The 23,778-nt window shown below is 46.0% G+C and overlaps 1 protein-coding gene across 1 annotated transcript; it reads right to left on the bottom strand.

Moving 5' to 3' along the window:
- Nucleotides 1–18,844: 18,844 nt before the first annotated feature.
- On the bottom strand, nucleotides 18,845–23,482 carry LOC133259797 (pancreatic trypsin inhibitor). Its single transcript, XM_061437741.1, has 3 exons — nucleotides 23,276–23,482; nucleotides 19,586–19,777; nucleotides 18,845–19,135 (listed from the first exon to the last, which is right to left on the bottom strand). The coding sequence occupies exons 1-3, from the start codon at nucleotides 23,373–23,375 to the stop codon at nucleotides 19,125–19,127; spliced, it is 303 nt and encodes a 100-aa protein (XP_061293725.1). The 5' UTR covers nucleotides 23,376–23,482; the 3' UTR covers nucleotides 18,845–19,124.
- Nucleotides 23,483–23,778: the final 296 nt, after the last annotated feature.

Genomic DNA, 23,778 nt, shown 5'->3' with positions numbered 1-23,778 from the left:
AAAGAACTGGCTCATTTGAAAAGACCCTGATGCTGGAAAAGATTGAAGGTGGGAGGAGAAGGGAACGATGGAGGATGAGATGGTTGGATGGCATCACCGACTCAATGGACATGAGTTTGAGTGAACTCCGGGAGTTGGTGATGGACAGGGAGGCCTAGCGTGCTGCAGTCCGTGGGGTCGCAACTGAACTGGAGGCTGGGTGTGGGCGGGGCTGAACCAGCTTAGGTAGAGGGCTCAACAGGCACCCGGGCCTGCTGCTGCCACCTCCTGTCATTTCACAATCCCCAGGATCAGGTGGCACTCTGGCCCCAGAGGGAACCAGGAACCTAAGCAGCTTCCAGGCTTGGGGCAGCTGAACCTGCTGCACTGGGACCCTTGTCCCCTCCCCCTCCCCACCTCCCTCTGGGCCCTGGGGGCAGGGCAGCAGGAGGCCAAGGGCTAGATCTAGGACTCCCGGGATCCCATTCCAAGACCCAGGGGTCTCCCTGTGATGCCCACTGTGGTAGGAGAGAGGAGGGCAGGACCCACTGGGGGACACTGTAGACTAGGTGGCTGGACTCGGGGTCAGCCGGTCAGAGTCCGGATCTCGCTTTAGGGATTTGTGGTGGGCGTGTTGTGTAGTGATACACAGCACACAGAAGGAGCCACATGAAAGCGTATTTACACATGAACCCACTGGACACGAGACACCGAGGCCAGAGAAGGTGGAACACCTGCTAAGGTCTGGAGCTGTCAGGACGTGTGTTTCTCCCTCCCTCTCTTCCCCGGGCAGACACGCAGGCTCACTCACTCTGACTGTGCTCAGTGTCTCATGGAGCCACGGGTGGTCCCAGACACGTGTGGACAGAGGGGTATTATCATCGCCAGTAGTGCGTGCCAGATGAACAGTGCAGGAGGCCCTCCCAGCTCCCCAAGTCCCAAGCGAAGTTGCAGAGACAAGGTTTGATCCCAGGTCTCCGTCCCTCCAAGCCCCTGCTTTCTCCTTCCATCAAAATGTACGTTCTTCATGACACATCTAGGGCACACAGCTGGTGTAGAGAAAGTATTTAAAGGGGCCCTCAACACTGGCCTTGGGGTGACCCCCACCTCCTCCACCTCCCAGCTGAGCGACCTTGAAGGAATTACTTTCCGTTTCTGTGCTGCCTTTCTGTCATCTGTGGAAGATGATGGTAATATAAGAAGTCCATGAGAACACGAATGGTGTTCCCTGGGTGGAACAGCTGTGTCCTTCAGGGCTCGGTACACACTGACACAAGTACCTCGGCTCTGGCTGGTTGTAGCTCAGTGGCTGTGAGTACTCCGGAAATGATGTCTGCTGTTAGTAAGGAGACTGATGAGTAGACATCAAGGTTTAACATGCAGGCTGGTAAATGCCAAAGCACGGTTACCCAGCAAGAAGTACCTTCAAACATCCCTCCTGATTCAAATCTGAGGTCAGTAAACCCCAGGAGGTCTTTGCTGCCCGAGGGTGGAAGGGGTGGAGAGCAGTGGCCATGGGGATGACAGAGGAGCAGGACTTGATGACAGAAGTATGTCCAGCCACTGTCCCCACAGATGGCCCGGGGAAAAGAGGCTGCGAATATCTCCCCCACTTCCCATGTCCAGCCTGGGGACTGGAGACAGGTCCTCGCTGGGAGGGGCCAGGGCTGTTTACTCTGAGCACAGAACAGTTAGCAGCCATGAGGCCGGAGCCAGGTAGGGGCTCAGCCCAGGGCGGCTCCTGGAACTCAGTCTAGGACACGCAGAGGACACGTTGACGGGCAACTGGTCTTAGCCTGTGAATCCAGCTGCCTGCTGGACATTCAGCCTTGGGCACTGCTTCCCACAGCTTTCTTCTGGCACCTCGTCAGCTTGCCCACGCCAGGAAACTGCCGGGCCTCACCCCTCTCCAGCCCTCTTGGGCTCTCCTGGGGACTGACTCTCTCTGATAGGAATGTAGATTAGTTAAGAGGATAGGGTGGGGCAGAAGGTTGGAGAAGAAAGTTTATTAGATGGTCAAAGGTAGGAAAATCCAGTTAGCTTTTTGTGCCCTTAGGCTCTGTGTTAGATGTACATGCTCAGTTGCTCAGTGCCGACTTTGAGACCCCATGGACTGTAGCCCACCAGGCTCCTCTGTCCATAGAATTTCCCAGGCAAGAATACTGGAGTGGGTTGCCATGCCCTCCTTCAGGGGATCTTTTTGATCCAGGGATAGAACCTACATCTCCTGCATTTCCGATACTGGCAAGCAGATTCTTTACCACTGAGCCATCTGGGAAGCCCCTGTGCTAAATATAGTCATATATTTTTGCTTCTGCATAAAAAGACAGAAGCTTTAAAACCAAATACACTCAGATCCAAATCAGGAATTGGCTACTTCCTGTCTATGTGATATGGAAAGGCACCTCATTTTTTGAACCCACATTTTATTCCTTAAAAGTGGTACCATGATAATTTTTGTGGCCTTATTTTAAGGATTAAATGGAAAAGCATAAACCAAAGGTTGGAAATCAGCCTAAAAAGTACTATTAGCCCACATAGGACATTTAAAAAATGTGAAATAGTTGCCAATATTTAAGATTGGGAAATTTCATATAAAAGTAAATTTCTAGCATCTGTTGGAAAAAGTAAACAGTTTGGCAACACAGTCATGCAAACTCTATGGTGAAGTTCATTAGAGAAGTGGGTTTCAAACCTCAGCCAGCATCAAATCACTTAGAGGGTAAATTAAAACATAGATTTTAAGAATCCCACCCCCAGAGTTTTGATTCAGTAGGACAGTGGAGAGACCTGAGAATCCACATATAAGGGTTTCCAGGGATGTTGATGGTGCTGTTCAAGGGACCACACTTTGAAAGCCATGAACTAAGCTAAGGAGAGCTGCTCTCTTCTCGGGAGGGGAGTGTTCTCTCCAGTTTCCATAATCCCTGCCATTCCTTACTGTCCACCCCCACTCCAAATACTTCCATTCCCATTACTCACCTGACTTGGAGGGCATTTAAAATGGTGACCTGCAGGGTGGGCTCAGAGTAAGTGTTCAGTGAAAAGATAACTTGTCATTATTTAACATTAAGCCTTAGGTGTTGGGCTCCCCAGGTGGTGCTAGAGGTGAAGAACCTGCCTGCCAATGCAGGAGACGTAAGAGAGGGGTTTGATCCCTGGGTTGAGAAGATCCCCCGGAGAAGGAAACAGCAACCCATTCCAGTACTCTTTCCTGGAAAAGTCCATGGACAGAGAAACCTGGAGGGCTACAGTTTATGGGGCTGCAAAGAATTGGCCATGATTGAGCGCGTACATGAACACACACACACACGTCAGATATTATTTTTCCCATTTTACAGATGAAGAAACTGAGGAGGTTCAGCTAGGCAAAGTGACTTGCTTGAGGAAACACAGTAGAAAAATCAGAATAAGGCCTTGACAAAGCAAGTCACAGGCTCCCAGTTATTTCAACATTATACACACACACACACACACACACACACACAAATCTGAGGTTAGTGTAGCTGTTGTTGTTCAGTCACTAAGTCATATCCAACTCTTTAAGACCCCATGGACTGCAGCATGCCAGGCTTCTCTGTCCTTCACTATCTCCCAGAATTTGCTCAGATTCATGTCCACCAAGTTGGTGATGCTGACTAACCATCTCCTCCTCTGCCACCATCTTATCCTTTTGCTTTCAATCTTTCACGGCATCAGGGTCTTTTCCAATGAGTCAGCTCTTTGCATCAGGTGACCAAAGTTTGGAGCTTCAGCTTCAGTCTTTCCAATGAATATTCAGGGTTGATTTCCTTTGGGATTGGCTGGTTGATCTCTTTGCTGTTCCAGAGTCTTCTCAGATGACGTATCAAAAATTTGAAGGTGACTTCTTAAGTATAAAGTCATATTTATCATGAAGAAAAGGAGGAAAGGAAATAGAAAAGAACGTTTTGTTTAGTGGAGGTGACATGAGTCAGCTGCAGACAAGCTCACTCTAAGATGACTGTAATCATGGGAACACTGAAGATTTGAAAACATCTCAGGAACATCAAGGTGTCTTTTACCAAATGGCACCCTGCTCCAGTACTCTTGCCTGGAAAATCCCATGGATGGAGGAGCCTGGTGGGCTTCAGTCCATGGGGTCGCTAAGAGTTGGACACGACTGAGCTTTTCACTTTTCACTTTCATGCATTGGAGAAGGAAATGGCAACCCACTCCAGTGTTCTTGCCTGGAGAATCCCAGGGACGATGGAGCCTGGTGGGCTGCCGTCTATGGGGTCACACAGAGTCGGACACGACTGAAGTGACTTAGCAGTAGCTGGGCTTTGTTCACTTGGAATTTGGACCCATTCAAACTCCCCTCTCCCTGAGAAACCTCTATCTCTCTGAGAGTATTGACTATTCTGCAGCCATTTGTCCTTTTACTGATAACAATAATCTACCTCTGATTTGAGGAATGACTCTTCCTCTACTCAAGACAGGTGGGGTTGAGGGACTTGTCAATCAGAGTTCCTGCTCTACCCCCAAACCAAGAATTTTCATCTTGACCAATGAATGACAAAACCCGCAGATGCATGGAGCTCATTTGGAGGTGGCCTATAAAGGCTTTGGTGCTGGCTTGTCTGCCTTCCTTTCCAAGCTGGGTCCTTTTTAACATTCCCTTCAGTTCCAAAGAGTCGGACACGACTGAGCGACTTCACTTCAACTTCTTCAGTTCCAAAAGATGAACTAGATCAGTTAGCAGTATTGCTCGCAAGCAAAAGACTCTAACAGGAGTTCACTTAAGGGTACAGTCAGGAAGAGAGAATGGATGCCCACCCACTATATCCCCACCCCTTCTCAACAATTCCTTCTGTGCTTTCAATAGCCAGACTCAGCTTCTGTTGCTCACTACAAGGGATGTTCTATGCCCTTACCAGGGTTATCACACAGTTCCCCATTTACAGATCCAATGGTCTTTTCTCAGCCCGCATCCTCTTCTAGCTCATAGTTAAGGTACTCCATGGCATAAATGCAAGCAAATTTGCCATAGAAAAAATTTTTTTTCTACATCATCTCAGTCCAATAAACTATGAAAAGGAGCATCCATATGTGATGTAACTTGAGTCCCATCTTGTGAATCTACAGAGTCTCTGATAACATTGTTTTCAAACCTCTTTTAGAGGGCAATCTTTGAAGTCAGAGAGTCTTGAGTTCAAATCCCACCATTTCCTAGCTAGAAGACCTTGGCAACACTATGTAATCCTTCTAATCTTCAGTTTCTTCATTAATAATATGACATAATACTTTAGCCTCATAAACTCATAAAATAAACATGGATTAGGAGACAAATTTTTTGGCAAAGCATCAAGACAGTGCCAACTCTAGATTTCCCTGGTGGTCCAGTGGTTAGGACTCGACTCCTTGCTTCCACTAGAGGAGTGGGTTTGATCTCTGCTTGGGGAGCTAAGTTCCTGCAAGCCTCAGGGAGCAGCAAAAAAAAAAAATAATAATAATAAAATAAAATAAAATAAACCTGGTAAGACCCAGTAAAAACGCAGGAGACCTGGGTTCGATCCCTGGGTCGGGAAGATCTCCTGGAGAAGGAAATGGCAACCCACTCCAGTACTCTTGCCTGGAAAATCCCATGGATGGAGGAGCTTGGTAGGCTGCAGTCCATGGGGTCACTACGAGTCGGACACGACTGAGTGACTTCACTTCAAGCACTTCAGCTAAGCACTTCAGCACCGTAATCAATGTAGTCCTCAAAAATAAACAAACCCCTGAGTTTCTTAAGGCAGAAGAAATTTTCTTTCCTATATTGCAAAGAAAGAATCTTTGGACCCGAAAAGTGAAAGGACTTTCCCAAGATCAACCAGCATCATCCAGAGCTGCTAGAGCCAATCTCTTCAAATTAGCACTAAGTTCTTTCCCATTACAGTTATAAGTGAATAATTACCAATAATAATTAAATGACTTATCACAAATAGTATTATTATTACTGTTATCAGAACTTAGGAGCTGACCTGGTACCACAGTTGGCCTTTTGTTCCTTATTGAACATAAATATTTCGAAAGACGTTAAACAGCAGACAAAGCGGTTCTGTGTCTAGGAGGGACCCAAACAAAAATAGAACACTCTGTAACCAGGTTTGAACACAGACAAAATGAGTTAAGTTACACAAACTACCAAAATGACCTCGCATACCTCTATCTTGAGTGACTACTACTTCTTTACCAAATACAGTTCTAACCTCTAGTCTTCCCTTTTCAGAGATAACATTGAGATATCCAATCAGAGAACAGCCCACTTCCTATCACCATCCACCCAGAGCACAGCCAACTTGCTGAACCCACCCCCAAATCACCTAACACAAGCCCGCATTCTAGCAGTCCTTTTAAAATTCTTTTTAATTGTTTGATTGATTTTTGACTGCATCGGGTCTTTGTTGCGTTGCACAGGGCTTTTCCAGTTGCGCGGATGCGGTGCGTGGGCTCCTCCTTGCGGTGACTTCTCTCATTGCAGAGCACAGGCTCTCGGTGTGCGGGTTTCAGTAGTTGCGGATCCCAGGCTCTAGAGGGCAGGCTCAGTAGTTCCGGCACATGGATTTAGTTGCTCTGCAGCATGTGGAATCTTCCCGGCCAGGGATCGAACCCGTGTCTCCTGCATTGGCAGGCAGATTCTTATCCACTGCACCACCAGGGCAGTCCTACAAGTCCTTTTTAACATCCTCTTAATGAGACATCGTGCGGTTCGTAAGGGTGGTGACTTGGTTCTTGCTGTAGTGAGTCATAAACCCAACTCATTCAACTGGCAACGGGAGTGTTTCTAGAGGTCTGTGGCTGTAAATATCGGCAGATAAGCATTATCCTTATTTTATAATGAAATAAAGCAAAACTCAGAGACGCTGAGATATGTGTCCAGGATGATGAGCTAGTGAGTAACAGAAGGAGCACCATCTGTGTCCTCTTTCATTTAACTGCAATGATTTTTGAGTTCCCTCTGCCTCAGTTCCCTCGAGTGTAATAAGGTAGTTAGACTCTGTCCTCCAAAGGTCCCTTCATCCCACATCTTCCCTGAGGCAGGACCGTGAAACCTTGTCAAAGTGGCTCTACTTGGGAGAACTGGCACCTCCCCTGGGGCCTCCCTAGCTTCTGAACAAGGCATTTATCACAAGGCCTTGCAGCTGGGAAGATCTAATATGAAAGTGAAATAGGGTGCATCCTGGGACATAGCTACACTAGTCCTGGACCCCCAACCACCACGTACATCCTGTCCTGCCTCTCAGCCATCCTCTGTCGGTTATTCACATCTCCACACATCCTGCTGCCACAGCTCTTGCCCAACTTGGGGAGGGAAGGTGGGAGGGTGACTTGGATGTGCCAACCCTACTGACCACCCTCCTCTTCTTCCACTATCCTGTCTCCTTTAACCCAGTGAGCGAGCACCTCATGAAGCCTCCCCGCAGTATAAATTGTGGGAAGTGAAAAAGATGGGTTCTCTCAAGGTGAGTCCTGACATTCTGAAAGCTGGTGGAGGAGACTTAGCAAGATTTTGCATATGGAGTTACACTTTGTAGGGGAGGGGCGTACTTCTTGCTTGCCATCTCCCAATGTCTGTAGGATCTCTTAGGACAAAGACGTAGAATTGGTTGGTAGGTTTCTTGGGAGCAGACGGAGCACAGCGTGGAAAGCCAAGGCCTAGGGGAGGGAACAGCTACGGTTAAAAGGTGCAAGTGTTTTACCGATGAATGTCTGAGCTGGCACCTGAAGCCCGAGGGAAAATGAGGTCCCTGTGGGGGAGGTGTAAAAACAGGCTGAGTGACTGTCTTCTATGAAATTTTAGTGATTATTCAGTTTGTTATTGTTCAGTCCCTTAGTCTTGTCCGACTCTTTGAGACCCCATGGGCTGTAGCCCGCCAGGCTCCTCTGTCCATTAGGTTTCCCAGGCAAAACTACTGGAGTGGGTTGCTGTTTCCTTCTCCAGGGGATCTTCCTGACCCAGGGAACGAATCTGCATTTCCTGCATTGGCAGATGGATTCTTTGCCCCCGAGCCACCAGGGAAGTGGTATTCAGTAGCTTTCTCATTTATTTTCCAACACGAAATTTCTCCTCTGTCCAAACACCCACTCACCTATGTCACTCAGGCCCGAGGAGTCTCTATCTTAGAGATGCTAAAGGCGGCTGCTTTACTCTCCTCAGGAGCAGGGACTAGCAGGAGGAGGCAGGAATGTCAAGCTTTAGCGTCAGAGCTCTCATGTAGATAAGATAGTTGCCCCAAGTATCCCCTCTCCCTTACTCTGTCCAGAGGGGACTTCCAGGTTCATTGTATTCAGGGTTGGGTGGACTTTGAGGAACAAGTTGAGGTCTCCTCATGATGCTCAAATACTACTTGGAAACAAATATAGACTCCAACCTGGGAAATGGATGGAGGTAGGATCTCCGTTCTCCTCTCCACCTCTTTGTCTTGCCCCAAAGCTCCTGTTCACCCCCTTCTCTCTACTGATGGAATGCAACTCATGCTTCCAAACTCAGTTCAGACATCGCCTCTTCTGGGAGGCTGGCCTTGACCACTTCAGGTGACAACCAGCCTCTCCACCTCGGCTCCCACCTCATCCCCAGGAAACTAGTCCTCCAGTTAAGTGACATTCCCAGGCTCCCATTTCCTCCGTCACAGGATTCACAGGATGATTAAATAAAATCATGCAGGCAAAATGCTAACACAGAACCTGGCACATGGCCAGCGTTCACTCAAAGGCTGGTGGCCTTTCTTTAACAGAAGAAGCCCCCTCCCAGGACGTGACCCCAGGGGAGGGAACTCTCCAGAAAAGTGGACAGTTGAACATCATGTCCCTTCCTTTCTCCTTCTGGTGTGTGAAGTAGGGGGTTTTGGAAGGACCTCAGTAACCCCAGAATGGGCTCTGGTTGCCAAGGGAAACCACCGTCTGACAGGAGGGTTGGAACTTTCATTCCTATCCTCCCCCATGGCCGTCCATCCACCTTCCCTCCCCCTCAAACTCAGGGAGGAAAGTGGAGCTGTTGGTTGAACAACTGCCAATGGCCAATGATTTAATGCATCACAACTCAGTAATGAAGCCACCATAGGAACCCCAGCAGAACAAGACATTCATGTTATTCAAGAGACCTGGGGTCCACCCAGGGAACAACCAGGCTCACCTGGACCCCTGCAGCAACTTGTCACCAGGCCCCCGTCTCTGCCCTTCGCCCCCTAGAGGCCACTCCCCACACTGCAGCCGCAGAATCCAGCTACCACCTGAGTCCTATCCCATTTGCTCCCATGACCAATCCCTCAGTGACTTCCCAGCTCTCTCAGAGTCAAGTTCTGATTATTAAATACCTACAAGAGTCCTCATGATGTGCCCCCAGCCCTCATGATCATGGGGTTGCTGTGGAAGCAGTGGAGACAACTTCTCCCCGAGAAGTCAAAGTCTTTTGTGGTAGTAATAATGGTGGTGGTTTAGTTGCTAAGTCGGGTCCGACTCTTGCGACCCCACGGACTGTAGCCCGCCAGGCTCCTCTGTCCATGGGATGCTGCAGGCAAGAATACTGCAATCATGAGTAATATAGCAGATAAAACAGCTTTTGTGTGTGTGTATTATGCATTATCCTAAGCATGTATCTTAACTCACTGAATCCTCAAAAATCCTAGAAGAGTGGGTGAGGAACTGTCGATATTTCCTTGTGTTACAGAGGAGGAAACTGAGGTAGAAACAAATAAAGTAGTTTTTCTAAAGTCATAGAGTGGAGGCAGAGGATTTAACCCAGGAATTTGGCTTCGGAGTCTGTGCACATGCGCCCTGCTGCACTGTTGGCTGTAAACCACGGTGCGCACGTGAGGGGGTTACACACCCACAACCCTCACTCACACCTGTGTATTCACCTCCAGTTACAGTCATGTAGCACAAGACCCCTGTGCCAACTCATCCACACGAAGACAAGCATTTTCCATTCATACACACACACACACACTTACACACACCCAGTGCTCCACTCCAGGCTCAAGGAGGAGGGAGATGGGCTCAGTGCCCAGAAGCCCAAGGAGCAAGTCCAGCCAAACGTCAAGCAGGCGCAGAGCTGGGTGATGAGCTGAGAGGACGCGGGGTCTGCCTTCCTGCACAGACACCCTTTCCCTGGAGAAGGGCAGGAGCTCTCAGTACCGAGCTGCCCCAGGACAGAAGGGCATTGGGAGCCTGTGACTCACGAACAAGCCACTGTGAGTGGAGGGTCTGCTCTCTCCTGAGACATTCCACATGTGACACTTTATTTAGCCTCATGTCCATCCTGCAACATCTGGGTTCTCATCCCATTGTGTCAAGAAGAAAGTACAGGCTCAAAGAAGTAAAGTGACTTGTTCAGACTCCACAACAGCAAACTGAACAAATGGGATTCTAGTTCAAGAGCCCTCTGCTCTGCCCCTCTTCCTGCCTCAGTCTGTCCACCTGAGACCAGGGAGCAGCAGAGACTCCTCCTAACAGCAGAGGCTTGTCTTTTCTTCCCTGTCCCCCTCTCGTCTGTCCATCTTTCTCTCCCAATGTCCTTCTCTCCTGGTCCTCTTCACTCTGGTCCAGGTTAGAGGCTCCCACATACAGAAGGCCCCTGTTGGGCCTGTGTTTCCACCCTCCCTGCTCATCAATGACTGAGATCTCTGATTACAAGCCTTCCCGGCCCCTGTCGGCATCTTCAGAGAAATTACAGGGCAGCAACATCACATAGTGTGTATTCTGGATAAAGGCATGTTATCTAAGCACTGTGGGACTCAGATCATATTTCTGCTCCTATTCCTTAGTTTTTCACTCTGAAAAATCAGAAGCATGGATACCATGCTATCTAAGGCTACATCCTGAAATGGATGGAATGTACTTGCGGCAGGCAGAAGAGATTTAAATTTTTGTGATGCTGAGCCCTCTGAGAGGGACATTCATATCTAAGTCATGAGAGACCACTTTCTGGCCATGAGACATAACAGGGCTTCATTTTGCATGTATGTGGTCTGTCTCCATGAAGTGGTGGCATGAGTACTGGAGTTTTAGGATTATTATAAGGATTAAAAGGAAAAGGATAAACTGGAAGTTGCAAATCTGGTTGGAATACTGTTAGCCCACCCAGTCAATTTTATAATTTTGAATCATTTGCCAGCATTTAAAGGTGGAGGATTTCATAAAAAGGAAATTTCTAGCATTGTTGCACAAGATGAACAATACTGCAACACAGTCCTGCACGGGCAGTGGGTCTCACACTTGAGTGAGCGTCAGAATCTCTTAGCCATTATCAAACACAGATTTGAGATCTTCATCCCCAGAATGTTGATTCAGGAGCACAGAGTGGGGCCTGAGTAGCTGCATCAACAAGGTTTCCCAGGCACTGAGGGTGCTGCTCAAGGGACCACACTTTGAAAACCATGAACTAAGCTAAGAGGAGCGGTCTCTTCTCAGGAGGGGACCGTTCTTTCCAGTTTCCATAATCCCCACCATTCCTTATGGTTCCCCTGTACCACCCCCACTCCCGATGCTTTCATCCACATTACTCCCTCGACCTGGAGGGTATTTCAAATTGTGACCTGTAGTCTGCGCTCACAGTAAGCATTCAGGAAAGGGTAGCTTGTTCTTAGTTTACAATCTATGAGTTAAGTTTCATTACTCCTTGTTTTACAGATGAGGGAACTGAATTTCGGCTAAGGGAAAGTGTCTTGCTGGAGGAAAAACAGCTGAAAGTTAGAAGGAAGACATTTGCCAAAAACTGTTGGTCACATGTCCCCAGTTACTTCAGTGTTACTAACACACAAACACAAACAACTCCCGGGCACATCTATCTGACATTAACATAGATGATGCAACAAAGATTTTGAATCTTTACTTCATGAATGTAAAGTCACATTTATCAAGAAAAGGAAGCAAGAAAATAGAAAGGAAAAATGGAAATGCTGTAATTGGAGGTGCCATGAGTCAGCTGTAGACATGTCCATCTAAGGTGACTAGAAACAATTGAACATGGAAGATCTGAGAAATTCCCAGGAGCAAACTGTGTGCCTTTAACCACACAGTGGAGTTTTCTCCTGCTGATCTGTTGAACCCATTCGAACTAGCTTCTCTCCATGGAAACTTCTCTGAGTATATGGGCTAACTTGTTTTGTCATCTAGCATCGATCTGTCCCTTTTTCTGGATAACAGCAGCCTGATTTTGCTTGAGGAGTGACTCTTCCTCCAGCCAGGACAGGTGGAATTGAGGCACCTGTCAATAGAAGTGCCTGCCGTATCCTCCGACCAAGAGTAACTAACCAGATGCACTCCCTGGAACTTGATCTTGATCAAAGAATGACAAAACACCTAAAAATGGAGGTTATTGCGAGGTGACTGGGGAAGACATTAGTTCTTCTTTGCTTACCATCCTTTCCACGCTGGGATGTCTCAGTGCTCCTTCAGTCTGAGCTGAGCTAAATGAGTAGGTGCTATGGGCGCCAACACAAGACTCCAAAAGGATCTCACTGACGGGCACAGTCAGGAAGGAAGAGTGGGCGCCCGCCACAGCCCACACTCGTCCCGAGCTTTCTTCTCTCTTCCTACCAGTGAGAGCTGATGCCTTTACCACGGTCATCACCAAGTTTCTCATTTTTAAGTCCAATGGCTTTTTCTCTGCCCTCATCCTCCTCCAACTCACAGTTAACGACCTCTTGCCAAACATGTGAACAGAAGTCTTTGCCAAAATTTGATTCCAGTTAGTCTCAGTGCGAAAACAAAACCCTGATGAAAAGCAGAGCTTCCCTATTTGAAGAATTATGAGTCCGCTCTGGTGAGTCTCTGGGGACTTTTGAAGGCACAGCTTATAAACCTCTTTTAAGGAAAATCATGGGAGACAGAGAGGCTTCCCTGGTGGCTCAGATGGTAAAGAATCTGCCTGCAATGCAGGAGACTCAGGTTCAGTCCCTGAGTCAGGAAGATCCCCTAGAGAAGGGAACGGTTACTCACTCCAGTGTTCTTGCCTGAAGAATTCCATGGACAGAAGAACCTAGTCCTCTGCTACAGTTCATGGGGTCACAAAGTTTTGCATCTGAATTCTAGCCCTTGCCCGTATCCATTACGTGAACTTGGGGGAAGAGATGAAACCTCTGAGCTTCTATTTGTATGACTTAATATCAAAAAATAATAAAAAAAATTATTTTAGGGGGACTTCCTTAGAGGTTCAGTGGTAAAGAATCCACCTGCCAATGCAGGAGACATGGTTTTCACCCCTGATCCAGGAAGATCCCACATACTGTGGAGCAACTAAGTCCAGGAGTCGCAACTACTGAGTCCATGTGCCCCAACTACTGAAGCCAGTGCACCCCAGAGCCTGTGCTCTGCAACAAGAGAAGCTATCGCAATGAGAAGTCAAAGCACTGCAATTGGGTAATAGCCCGCACTCTCTGCAACTAGAGAAAAGCCCGTGCAGCAAGGAAGACCTAACACCGCCAAAAATAAATCGATAAAATTATTTTAAAAATGAAAAATTTCTTGTTTGGCCCAAACATGTGACATGTGGGGCTTCAGTCCCAGGCCAGGAGTTAAACCTGGGACCCCTGCTTTGGAAGCATGGTGTCTTAATTACTGGACCATCAAGGAAGTCCCAACTTGTAGGACTTTAAGATGGAAGAAGAACCTATTGAGATTATTGTGATGTTTAGAGGTGGAGATATATATGCAGGGCTTGCTTGGCACATAGTAGCTTGTCAGTAAGTGGTAATAGATATTTTATATTATTAATTCTACCTCTCTCAGAGTTACTGAGGGATTCGTATTGACTCAGTGACTTTGACCAGTGCATCAGGACAGGGAATTCACTCTGCTTTTTGAAGTTACCAGCAATCCCCATCTCCTCTGAGACTCAGGTTCCTCTAGTGTCAAAGGAAGGATAACTGTCTCCATGTGGACACAGTTCAGGGTCTATCTATGCTGACAAATGTAAATCACTAGCAAATCGAAGAGGCCACACAGCTAGTAAATTGGAAGAGCCAGAGCTTGAAGCCCTTGAGTCTGAGCAAAAGTTTCAATCACCACATAAGTTATCCCTAGTAAACATTTCATGAACAAGTGCATGAACGAAGTTAATGTCTACTTATGGGCTTCCCAGGGGACTCAGTAGTAAAGAATTCGCCTGTAATGCAGGAGATACAGGAGACTCAGGTTCAATCCTGGGTTGGGAAGAGCCACTGGAGAAGAAAATGGCAGCCCCACTCCAGTATTCTTGCCTGGAAAATTCCATGGACAGAGAAGCCTGGCAGGCTACAGTCCATTGGGTCTCTGGGGGACACGACTGAGCATGTCTCCCGCTCCCTCCCTCAACGTCTTTGCCTAAGTGTTCTACAAGCACCATGGACTCAACATTGACTCAGCTGAATTCACTGTCCTTCCCCCTAAAGACTTGCTTCCCCTACCTTCCCCCAGAAAGCTGAGTGTTGTCCTTCACTCTAACTTTTCTTCACCCTCTGTGAGCAATCTCACAGTAACATCTGTGGGTTGTCACTCCTCAGTTCTCCAGTGAAATTTCATTTCAGAGTAAGATTAAGACATCAGATCATAGAACCGCCCCACTTCCTGACAGCATCTATCTGGAGCAAAGCCAGTTTCCTGAAACTCTCCCCTAAGTAACCTAACTGAAGCCCACATCCTGTAAGTCCTTCAAACATCCTCTTAATGAGATGTCATATTATTCATAGTTCCTTGCTGAAGCGAGTAATAAACCCAACGCGTTCAGTTTGGAAGAGGACCGCTTCTAGTGGTGTGTGGTTGGAAACATTGACAAGTATAAGTCTTTCCCTTATTTTATAGTTAAGCATTGCAAAATTCAGAGATGTTGAGGTATTTGCCTGGGACTACAAGGTATTGGACAACAGAACCAGATCTATCTGTGTTTTGGTTTATTACACTACCTCTATTTTTTGAGTTTTCTATGCTTCAATGTCCTCATATACAGTAAGGCAGTTAGGCTCTGTTGCCCAAAGGTTCTTCCACCTTACTGCTTCTCAGAACTGAAAGCATGAAGACAGTGTTAAAGTTGCTCTACTTGGGAAGTTGGGACACCCCTTTGCCTCAGGAGCCACTAGATTATGAACAAGTCATTCCCATGATGCCTTGCAACTGGGACAGTCTAATAATGAACTGCAGTGCATCCTGGGAAATACCTTGATAAATCTTCAATTGTTGCCCACCACTTACCTCCTACCCTCTCTCAACCATTGTTATTCAGTTATTTAAATTTCCACATTATATGATTGCCACAGCTTTTGCCCAACAGGGGAAAACAAGTTGGGAGGGTGACTTGGAAGCTCTAATCCTACTGACCATCTTCCTCTTCTTACACTAAATTCTCTCCTCCAACCCAGTGAGGGATTCTCTTGTGGGGGTGCCAATAACTCTAACAGCCTCAGAATAAAATGCTGTGAGCTGTCAATACAGGGTTCCCTGAATTTTCAGGTTTGAGAATCTGAAGTTGGTGGTGGGAATTTAGCAAATATTTTCCAAGAACCAAAAGACACTCGGTGGGATACAGAAGTCCCTTGAGTCCCATCTCCAAGTGTCTGTGGGACTGTGTTAGGACAAAGGCAGCAGAATTGGTCAATGGGTTTTTTGGGAGCTGAGGCTAGACCAATGTTGAATGCCAGAACTGAAAGTGAGAGGGAGTTATTTTGGTTCAGTGGAGTAAACCAGTGTTCTGTTGATGAATGCTGCTATCTGGCACCTGACACTCAAGAGAAAATGAGCTCTCCATAGGGAGTGGTTGAAAACTGAGACTGGAAGAATCTAAGGGAAAGGGAAAAATCACAATAAGAAAAACAAATATATAGAAGAATGGAAGATCATTTAAATGAACCAGTACAGATATTAAAAAACAATTAAAAATTGTAAAAGCAATCCTGACAGGATAAACAGTAAAAGGATCAGCATGAAAATGTAAAGTAGAACATCAAAATCACAAAATGTGAGAGACAGGAGTGTAAAAAGTAGATGTTTTAGAATGTGTTTGAACTGGAGTGACTTTCAGTGTAAAGCAAGGAGATATAGCTACGGGTCAACATTCTTGAACTCCATGGTTACCACAAATCAAAAACAGAATAGAGTCACAAAAACTAAAAACAAAGGAACTTAAGCATCCTAAAAGAAAATCAAGAAACCACAAAAAGAAAAACAAAATGAAGAAATGAACAGCGAATAACTACAAAAACAACTGGAAAATGAGGATTATAGTGACAAATCATATAAACACACTACAGTTATTTTTCACGGATCTAAAACAAATAACCATAAAATTTGTACAGAACCACAAAAGACCCAGAAGTGTCAAAGTAATCCTGGGGGGAAAATACAAAGCTTGAGTCATGACTCTCCCAGACTTCAGACTATAGTACAAAGCTAAAGCAATAAAAGTATTTTATTAACACAGAACCAGATATAGAGATCAATGGAATAGATCAGAATAGAGAGCCCAGAAATAAACTCCTGCACCTAGAGTCACTTAATCTATGACAGAGGAGAAAGGAATATACAATGGAGAAAAGACAGTCTTTTCAGCAAAAGGTTTTGGGAAAGCTGAACAACTAAATGTAAGTCAATGAAATTTGAACACTTCTTCATATCATATACAAACATAAACTCAAAATGAAATAAAGACCTTAATATAAGAGAGGATACCATAAAACTCCTAGAAGAGAACACAGGCCAAACATTCTTGGACATAATCAGGCCAATATTTTCACGGATCAGTCTCCAGTGCCAAAAGAAATGAAGGCAAAGATAAACCAATGGGATCTAGTGTGAAGTGAAAATTGCTCAGCTGTGTCTGACTCTTTGTGACCCCATGGACTATACAGTCCATAGAATTCTCCAGGCCAGAATACTGGAGTGGGTAGCCTTTCCCTTCTCCAGGGGATCTTCCTAAGCCAGGAATCGAACCAGGGTCTTCTGCACTGCAGGTGGATTCTTTACCAACTCAGCTATCAGGGAAACCCTATCTAATCAAACTTAAACTTAAAAGCTTTGGCAGCGAGGAAGAGATCGCTGACAAGACAAAAAGACAACCTACCGAATGGGAGAAACTATTTGCAAAATACGTGACCAATAAGAGGTCAATATCAAAAGTGTACAAACAGCTCTTGCAACTCAACATTGAGAAAGCAAAAAATCCAATTTAAAAATTGGCAGAAGACCTAAGGATACATTTTTCTAAAGAAGACATACAGATGGCCAACAGGCACATGAAAAGATATCAACATTGCTAATATTAGAAGAATGGAAGGGCTTCCCTGGTAGCTCAGCTGGTAAAGAATCCACCTGCAATGCAAGAGACCCCAGTTTGATTCCTGGGTTGGGAAGATCCCTTGGATAAGGGATAGGCTACCCACTCCAGTATTCTTGGGCTTTCCTCTTGGCTCAGATGGTAAAGAATCCACTTGCAATGTGGGAGACCTGGATTCGATCCGTGGGTTGGAAGATGCCCTGGATAAAGAAAAAGCAACCCACTGCAGTATTCTTGCCTGGAGAATCCCCATGGACAGAGGAGCCTGGCAGGCTGCAGTCCATGGGGTTGCAAAGAGTCAGACAAAAATCAGTGACTAAGCACAACATAGCACAGAGGGAGGGGACATATGTAAAACTATGGCTGATTCATGCTGATGTTTCACAGAAAACAACAAAATTCTGTAAAGCAATTATCCTTAAATTAAAAAGTAAATAAATTTAAAAAATGACAATGAGATAAAGCATCACATCAGTCAAATGGCTATCATTGGGAATTCTAGAAATACAAGATACAGAAGAGAGAGTGGAGAAAAGGAAAGTGCCTTGTACACTGTTGGTGTGAATGTATATTTGTGCAGCTCCCATGAAAACGGTATGGAATTTCCATAAAAAGCTAAATATAGAACTACTACATCATCAACTACTATATTATGCTGGGTATATACGTGGAAAAAAGAAACTTTAATTTGAATAGATACATGCACCTCAAGGTGCATAAAAGCCTCGTTTACAAATAGCCAAGACGTGCACAATGCAAGTGCCCATCAACAGATGACTGGCTTAAGAAATGTGGTATGAAAATAAGACTGGATTCACAGACACAGATAACAAATTTATGGTTATCAAAGGGGAAAGGAAGGAGAAGGAGTGATAATCTGGGGAAATGACAAGCACAGAGCCTGGCAAATGGCTGATGCTCAATAAATGTGAGCTTGGTCCTCTTTAGCTAGACTTGGAAGTCCCCTATCCCAACACAGTGACAGGGAAGGGGGTTCTAAGGACAAGTTGACAATTGAGCCTCATGCTCTTTCTTTTCTCCTGAGAATTCAGGGAAATAACACACCCCAAAGTTTGACCTGGCCCAAGAAGTGAAGGACAAAAGTTTTCTTGTTGAGGTGTCTCTCATCCAGTTTTTCATATACACTGGCACAGCCATAAGAGGTAGATGTCAGTGTAAGGGGTTGGCTCCTTCTACTTGGTAGGGCTGAGTCTGAGGAGAGGTGATGGGGAGCTGCCCACCCATCTGCATAAATTGAGAAAGACCACCGTTTCCATGGAACCTATGGGTTAAGGTTCTTAGTTGCAAACAACACAATCCACTCCAGTTAGTTTAATTAAAATATGAATTTATTTAAAGATAAGGCCAGACTCTTTGAAGCCACAGACCTTCAAATCAATGTGAGGAGGAGGTTTCGTTCATGAAAAGACCTCTCCCACCACTGAGCTGAAAACTGGATGATGGAAATTCTACTTTCTCCAGTAGAGGGAGAGCAGTGATGGTGGGGTGGAGGATGAAGGTAAGGATGCCGTGAGGAGGAAGATTAGGACAAGAATCCAGATTTAAATCTCAGACTCTACAGATGCTCCAGTCATGGGGAACTTTGCTCCTGCATTCATTCATTCCTTCCTTCCTCCAATATTTCTGGACCTTCTCCTTTGTGCCAGAAATTGTGGGAAGTGTGAGGGACAAAGGGAAGATTTGCTTTCATGGTGCTTAGAGCAAACTGGATGAGATAGGGCTAAAGTAAGTGGACCTGTGGAGGAAGGAAAGAGACAGATTTCTGCTGAGGAGGGGAGGGTTGAGAAGAAATAAAAGGAGGCTGAAATTTTTCAGAAGCAGATAGAGGCCAGCCTTGGGTGGGTCCTCCTCATACTTCAGCATCTCAGGGGAGCACAGTTCACAGGTTCTCTGTAAAAAGAAAGGAACTTGCTGAATGACATCTCTGAAGGCCCAGACCTGGACACTGTCCACCCTGACAGGTCCTAGACCATCCCAGAAATGCGCAACCACAGTCCTCCCAGGACCAGGATAACCAACAATAAACAAGGGAGTTTTCCAGGCTGAGGTGGGGCACTGAGGAGCACTCCAGACTTGCTCTGCAGAGTGACTGACTCAGTGTTCCCATCTGAAAAATGGGAGCATGTGAGTCGGCTCAGATTATGATGACAGGGCTTCTAGGGGGTGGCCTTTCACCAAGCTGGTCCATGGAGGACATGCTCAATCCACGGATACTTCTGCAACTTCTCTTGGGAGTCAACAAGGGAAAAAAATCACTTTTTTGGAAAGGTGTGTGGCCTTCTGAGCGCCACCACTTTCCCTAGCCCTTCCCCTCTCCCTCTGCCCTGCCCCCTGTCTTACCCCAGGGCCCAATAGCACCACCACAGGTCCTCATGCAGTCCTCTGCGCTCTTGAAATTGTTGCTCTTAGCTTTGCAGCCGCCATATACAAAGGTCTGGCAGAGCCCAGACTTGGCGTTGTAGAAGTATCTGATAATTCTGGCCTTGCAGGGACCCGTATATGGAGGCTCTAGGCAGAAGTCAGGCCGCTGGGCTGCAGGGATGGGAGGATCTCGGTTAAAGAGGGAAGGTCATCACAGCTCAGTCTACAAGATGAACAACTAAAACCACCAGTTTGTGATAGAGAGTGATGGGGGGTGGGCAGAAGTGTGAAACGTGAAAAGGCCTTTTGACACCCTGCTTTCCAGGACATTATTATTAATGTTGTTAGGTGTGACAATGACAGGGCAATATTATAAATAATTACATGCCATTGATGAATGTTTATGCATTAATTAGCATGATGCTACTGATGAGTTTCAAAAGTAACACAAAAGAGGGACACATATAAAAATACTCTCCATGTATAGAAATTACTGGAGCTGGACAATGGATCCACGGCTTTTTTAATACTATGCTTTCTATATATGTGTGTGGTTGAAACTTCCACCGTTAAGAAAGCATCACTGAGCCCAGTCTCATTCTGCTCACCTCAGGGCCAGCCAATAATCCGGAGAAGAGTTGCTGGAACTAGGAATAACATTTTTAATTGGAAATTGGGCCCACGGAGATGATAGCATGCTACTGTCTCAAGAAAACCATCTTCCCACAGTATAAATTCCTGTTCCTTTTATACAAAAGAACGGGAGGGCGAAGAGCCCACTGTGGCTACGACAGTGGCAATGGCTGAACTGGACCACCAAGGGTTGCTCATTTACAGTTATCCCTTGATGAAGGTGCCCACCTGGATGCCAGCCAATGGTTGATAGGCCTGCGTGACCCGTCACTATTACAAAAGTGTGAGGAAATCATGCCAAAAATGGAGAAAGGCATGGTAGAAAACACACCGGTGTTTACTTTGGTTACCTCATGGAGACTGGAATAATAGAATATTGAGGAAATATTGATACTGTGACTTATAAAAGAAATATTAACTTGGTCTGCATCCCATTCCTGGCACAGAGCTCCTAAAACATTGGAATTTCCTAAGAGATGAGAGCAAAGGGGAGTCCTTTATCATGTGAGGGAGATGAGTTTTGTAAAGCCTCAAGCAAAGCCAAGAATGGGGATAAGTTGTCAGGGGAAACAACTGCCTGAGTTGGGTGTGGGAATTTTCATTCCTACTTCTTTCATTGTATCCACATCTCAGGAAGGGGAGAGGGATTGGAGGTTGAATCAATCACAAATGACTAAAGATTTAATGAATCATGATTTGTGATGAAGCCTCCCCAGATATCTTAATATAGCAAGTCATTCAGGTTATTCAAGAGAACTGGAATCAACCCAGGGAACAACACAGGTATATATTCTCCATCATAGCTCACTGGACCCCTGCAGCCACCTGCCCAGGGGCCCCCTGTCCCTGCTTTTCGCCCCCTAGAGGCCACGCTCCACACTGCAGTCGCAAGGACCCTGTTAAAACTCCAGTCCTATCTCGTTGTTCCAACGACCAGTCCCTCAGTGGTTTCCCAGCTCTCTCAGAGTCAAATTTTTATCCTTATAAAGTCCTAGAAGGTTCCTCATGACCTGCCCCCATGGCCTCTCTGCTTCATCCCCTTCCACTCCCCTCCCCTCACCCACTCAGCTCCAGCCACCCTGGTCCTGGCTGCTGCTCAAACACACCAGGCTCCTTTTTGGCAGCTTCTGCTTAATGTCTCCTCATCACAGAGGGTTTCCCTGATCCTCTACAGCATCCTGAACCCCATAACTCACCTTCCTCATGACACTCATCATGACCTGGTATAGGAATCCCCCCCGTCTTTATTGTCTGTATCCCTCTTAGAAGGCATATTATTTTACTACCTTTTGTTTACAGCTGTTTTCCTATATCAAGAAATATGCTTTTTAGGGACAAAAAGCATAAGTATTTGATGAATATTTATCAAGGGAATAAATCTCCCATTTCATCCTCATGCCAAGTGCACAGTCATTGAAAAGGCAGATATAATAAAATTCTTGTTAGTCTATTTGATGATGAGGCCTGCCTATATAATTATGAGTCTACTTCTAACTTTCTATATCTTGATAGGAAAATAAAATAATAGTCTGGCCAGGAGGAAAGAAGAATATCTTTGAGATTTGATTACTATTGTACCAGCCTGGAAAAAGCAGTCTTGGCCCCACGAGCAAACTCATAGAAAAGTATTGCATTTCTTGCTCTTCCTGCAGTTGCCTTTGGAGGGAAGACACTCAGCTGTCACTCAACTCTCTGATTAATTTCATAATAGAGAAATGATCATATCTGAAAGATAAATTTTTTAGAGGGGTGGTGAGAAAATGATCTACATTAGATAGATGAGTCTTTTGGACTAAAATATTTTGATGGGAAATGGACGTCATTGATCAGGAAAGTGTAAACTCTTCATACTCATGACTGGTAATCTTTTAAGAAACTCATGTAACCTGGTCCCCCTGTTCAGGTGAAGAAACTGCAGATGACTTGCCCCAGAACACACACCATATGAATGCTAGGATCAGGACAAGACACTATCCTGTTACAACCCATTTAATCAAGCAGAACAGTCAGAACTCCTTACCAGTTCTCTGCATTATCAGAATTCCTGGTAGAATCAGGTGAGTGAGTGAGAGAAGTCGTTCAGTCATGTCTGACTCTTTGCGACCCCATGGGGTCGCAGGGTGGGGTTTGGCTCCCTGAGTTTCACTCACACTTCAAGGGTTGATAACAATTTCTGCGGTCACTTACACGTGTGATCAATTGGCTCTAAATTCAGAGGTTCCATGACCCATCTCTCATGTTCAATAACTTATTAGAGTCATTCATGGAACTCTAAAAAACCCTTTACTTACTGTCCTCAGTTGTTATAAAGCATAAAATGCAGGGACAGACAAATGGAGAAGAAATATCGGTCAAATGGGGACTTGGGGGTGCTGACCCTCCAGAACCTCTTAGGACTTCCCCCCTCACAATCCCTTGATGTTTGCACCTCCCCCGAGGCTCTCTGAACCCAGTGTGTTTGAGTTTTGATTAAGGATTGGAGGTAGGTAATTTGATAGAATCATTGGCCATTGTTGACTGAACACAGTACTTCTCCTCTCCCCAGAGGGACAGGGTTGATAGTTCTAACCCTTTAATCACCTGACGTTCTAGAACGTTCTAGCACGTTCTAGAATCCAGTCCCGTCCAGACACTATCTAAGGTCCCATCCTTCACTCATCTCATGACTTACAAAAATACAGTGAATTCCTAGCGTTTCAGGAGGCCTGGGGCATGAATCGAGATGAGGATCAAATATGGATTTTGTATGATGCTATGTGAGGTGCAGGGGCAAGGCAGTGACCAGGAATAGAGAGTCTCAGAGATGAGGTCCCTGATCTGGTAGAGTCAGGTGGAATGCTTTTTTCCCCCAAAACTTAACACCCAATGATATCTATTGAGAGTCAAAAAATGTCCCTAGAATGAAAACTGCCCAATTTATAAGAAGAAATCCAGAGAGGGTTGACAATACTCACCCCACCCCTACTCTCCTGTGCCTTCTATGGACTCCCTTGCTCCCCACCCCAACTTTTAGAGGAGAGGTGAGCCAAGACTTACCTTTGGCCTGGTTGCTGGTGTCACACCCTGGAGTGCTGGCCGCCAGGGTGCCCAGGAGGACCAGAAGGGCTACGGAGAGGCAGAGCCGGCTCATCTTCATGGCCTTGCAAGGAGGGCTCCTGGGGAAAGCTGGGGGTTGACTGTGCTTTTCATACCCCAGGTGAAGGGTGGGAGCAGGAGATAAGGAGGGGAGTGAGGAAAGGCAAGATCTGGGGTCAGGCTTGAACAGTCTGTAATCTCCTTACAGAATCAGACTTCCTGTTTCCACTGCTAGGGCCAAATGCCCAGTAACAGCGTTTCTCAGACTTGACTCTGCCTGTGGGTCTGGTGGAAAGACAGATTGTCATTCCACAGGTGGAATCTTGTCCAATATGGTCACTCAGGGAGCATCCCAGCACCTAGGGCAAGGCATGGCCTGTGATGGATGGTCTGTGAGTGGATGAGAGTGAATCAAAAGATGGATAAGTGAACAGCAGTATGTTAGTTGAAGTCCTCCTTTTCAG

The sequence above is a fragment of the Bos javanicus genome, chromosome 13, assembly GCF_032452875.1.
Source record: "Bos javanicus breed banteng chromosome 13, ARS-OSU_banteng_1.0, whole genome shotgun sequence".
In the NCBI taxonomy this organism is placed as follows: domain Eukaryota; kingdom Metazoa; phylum Chordata; class Mammalia; order Artiodactyla; family Bovidae; genus Bos; species Bos javanicus.
Note: the sequence above shows the minus strand (reverse complement) of the source record. Positions and strands in the feature narration are given on the sequence as shown.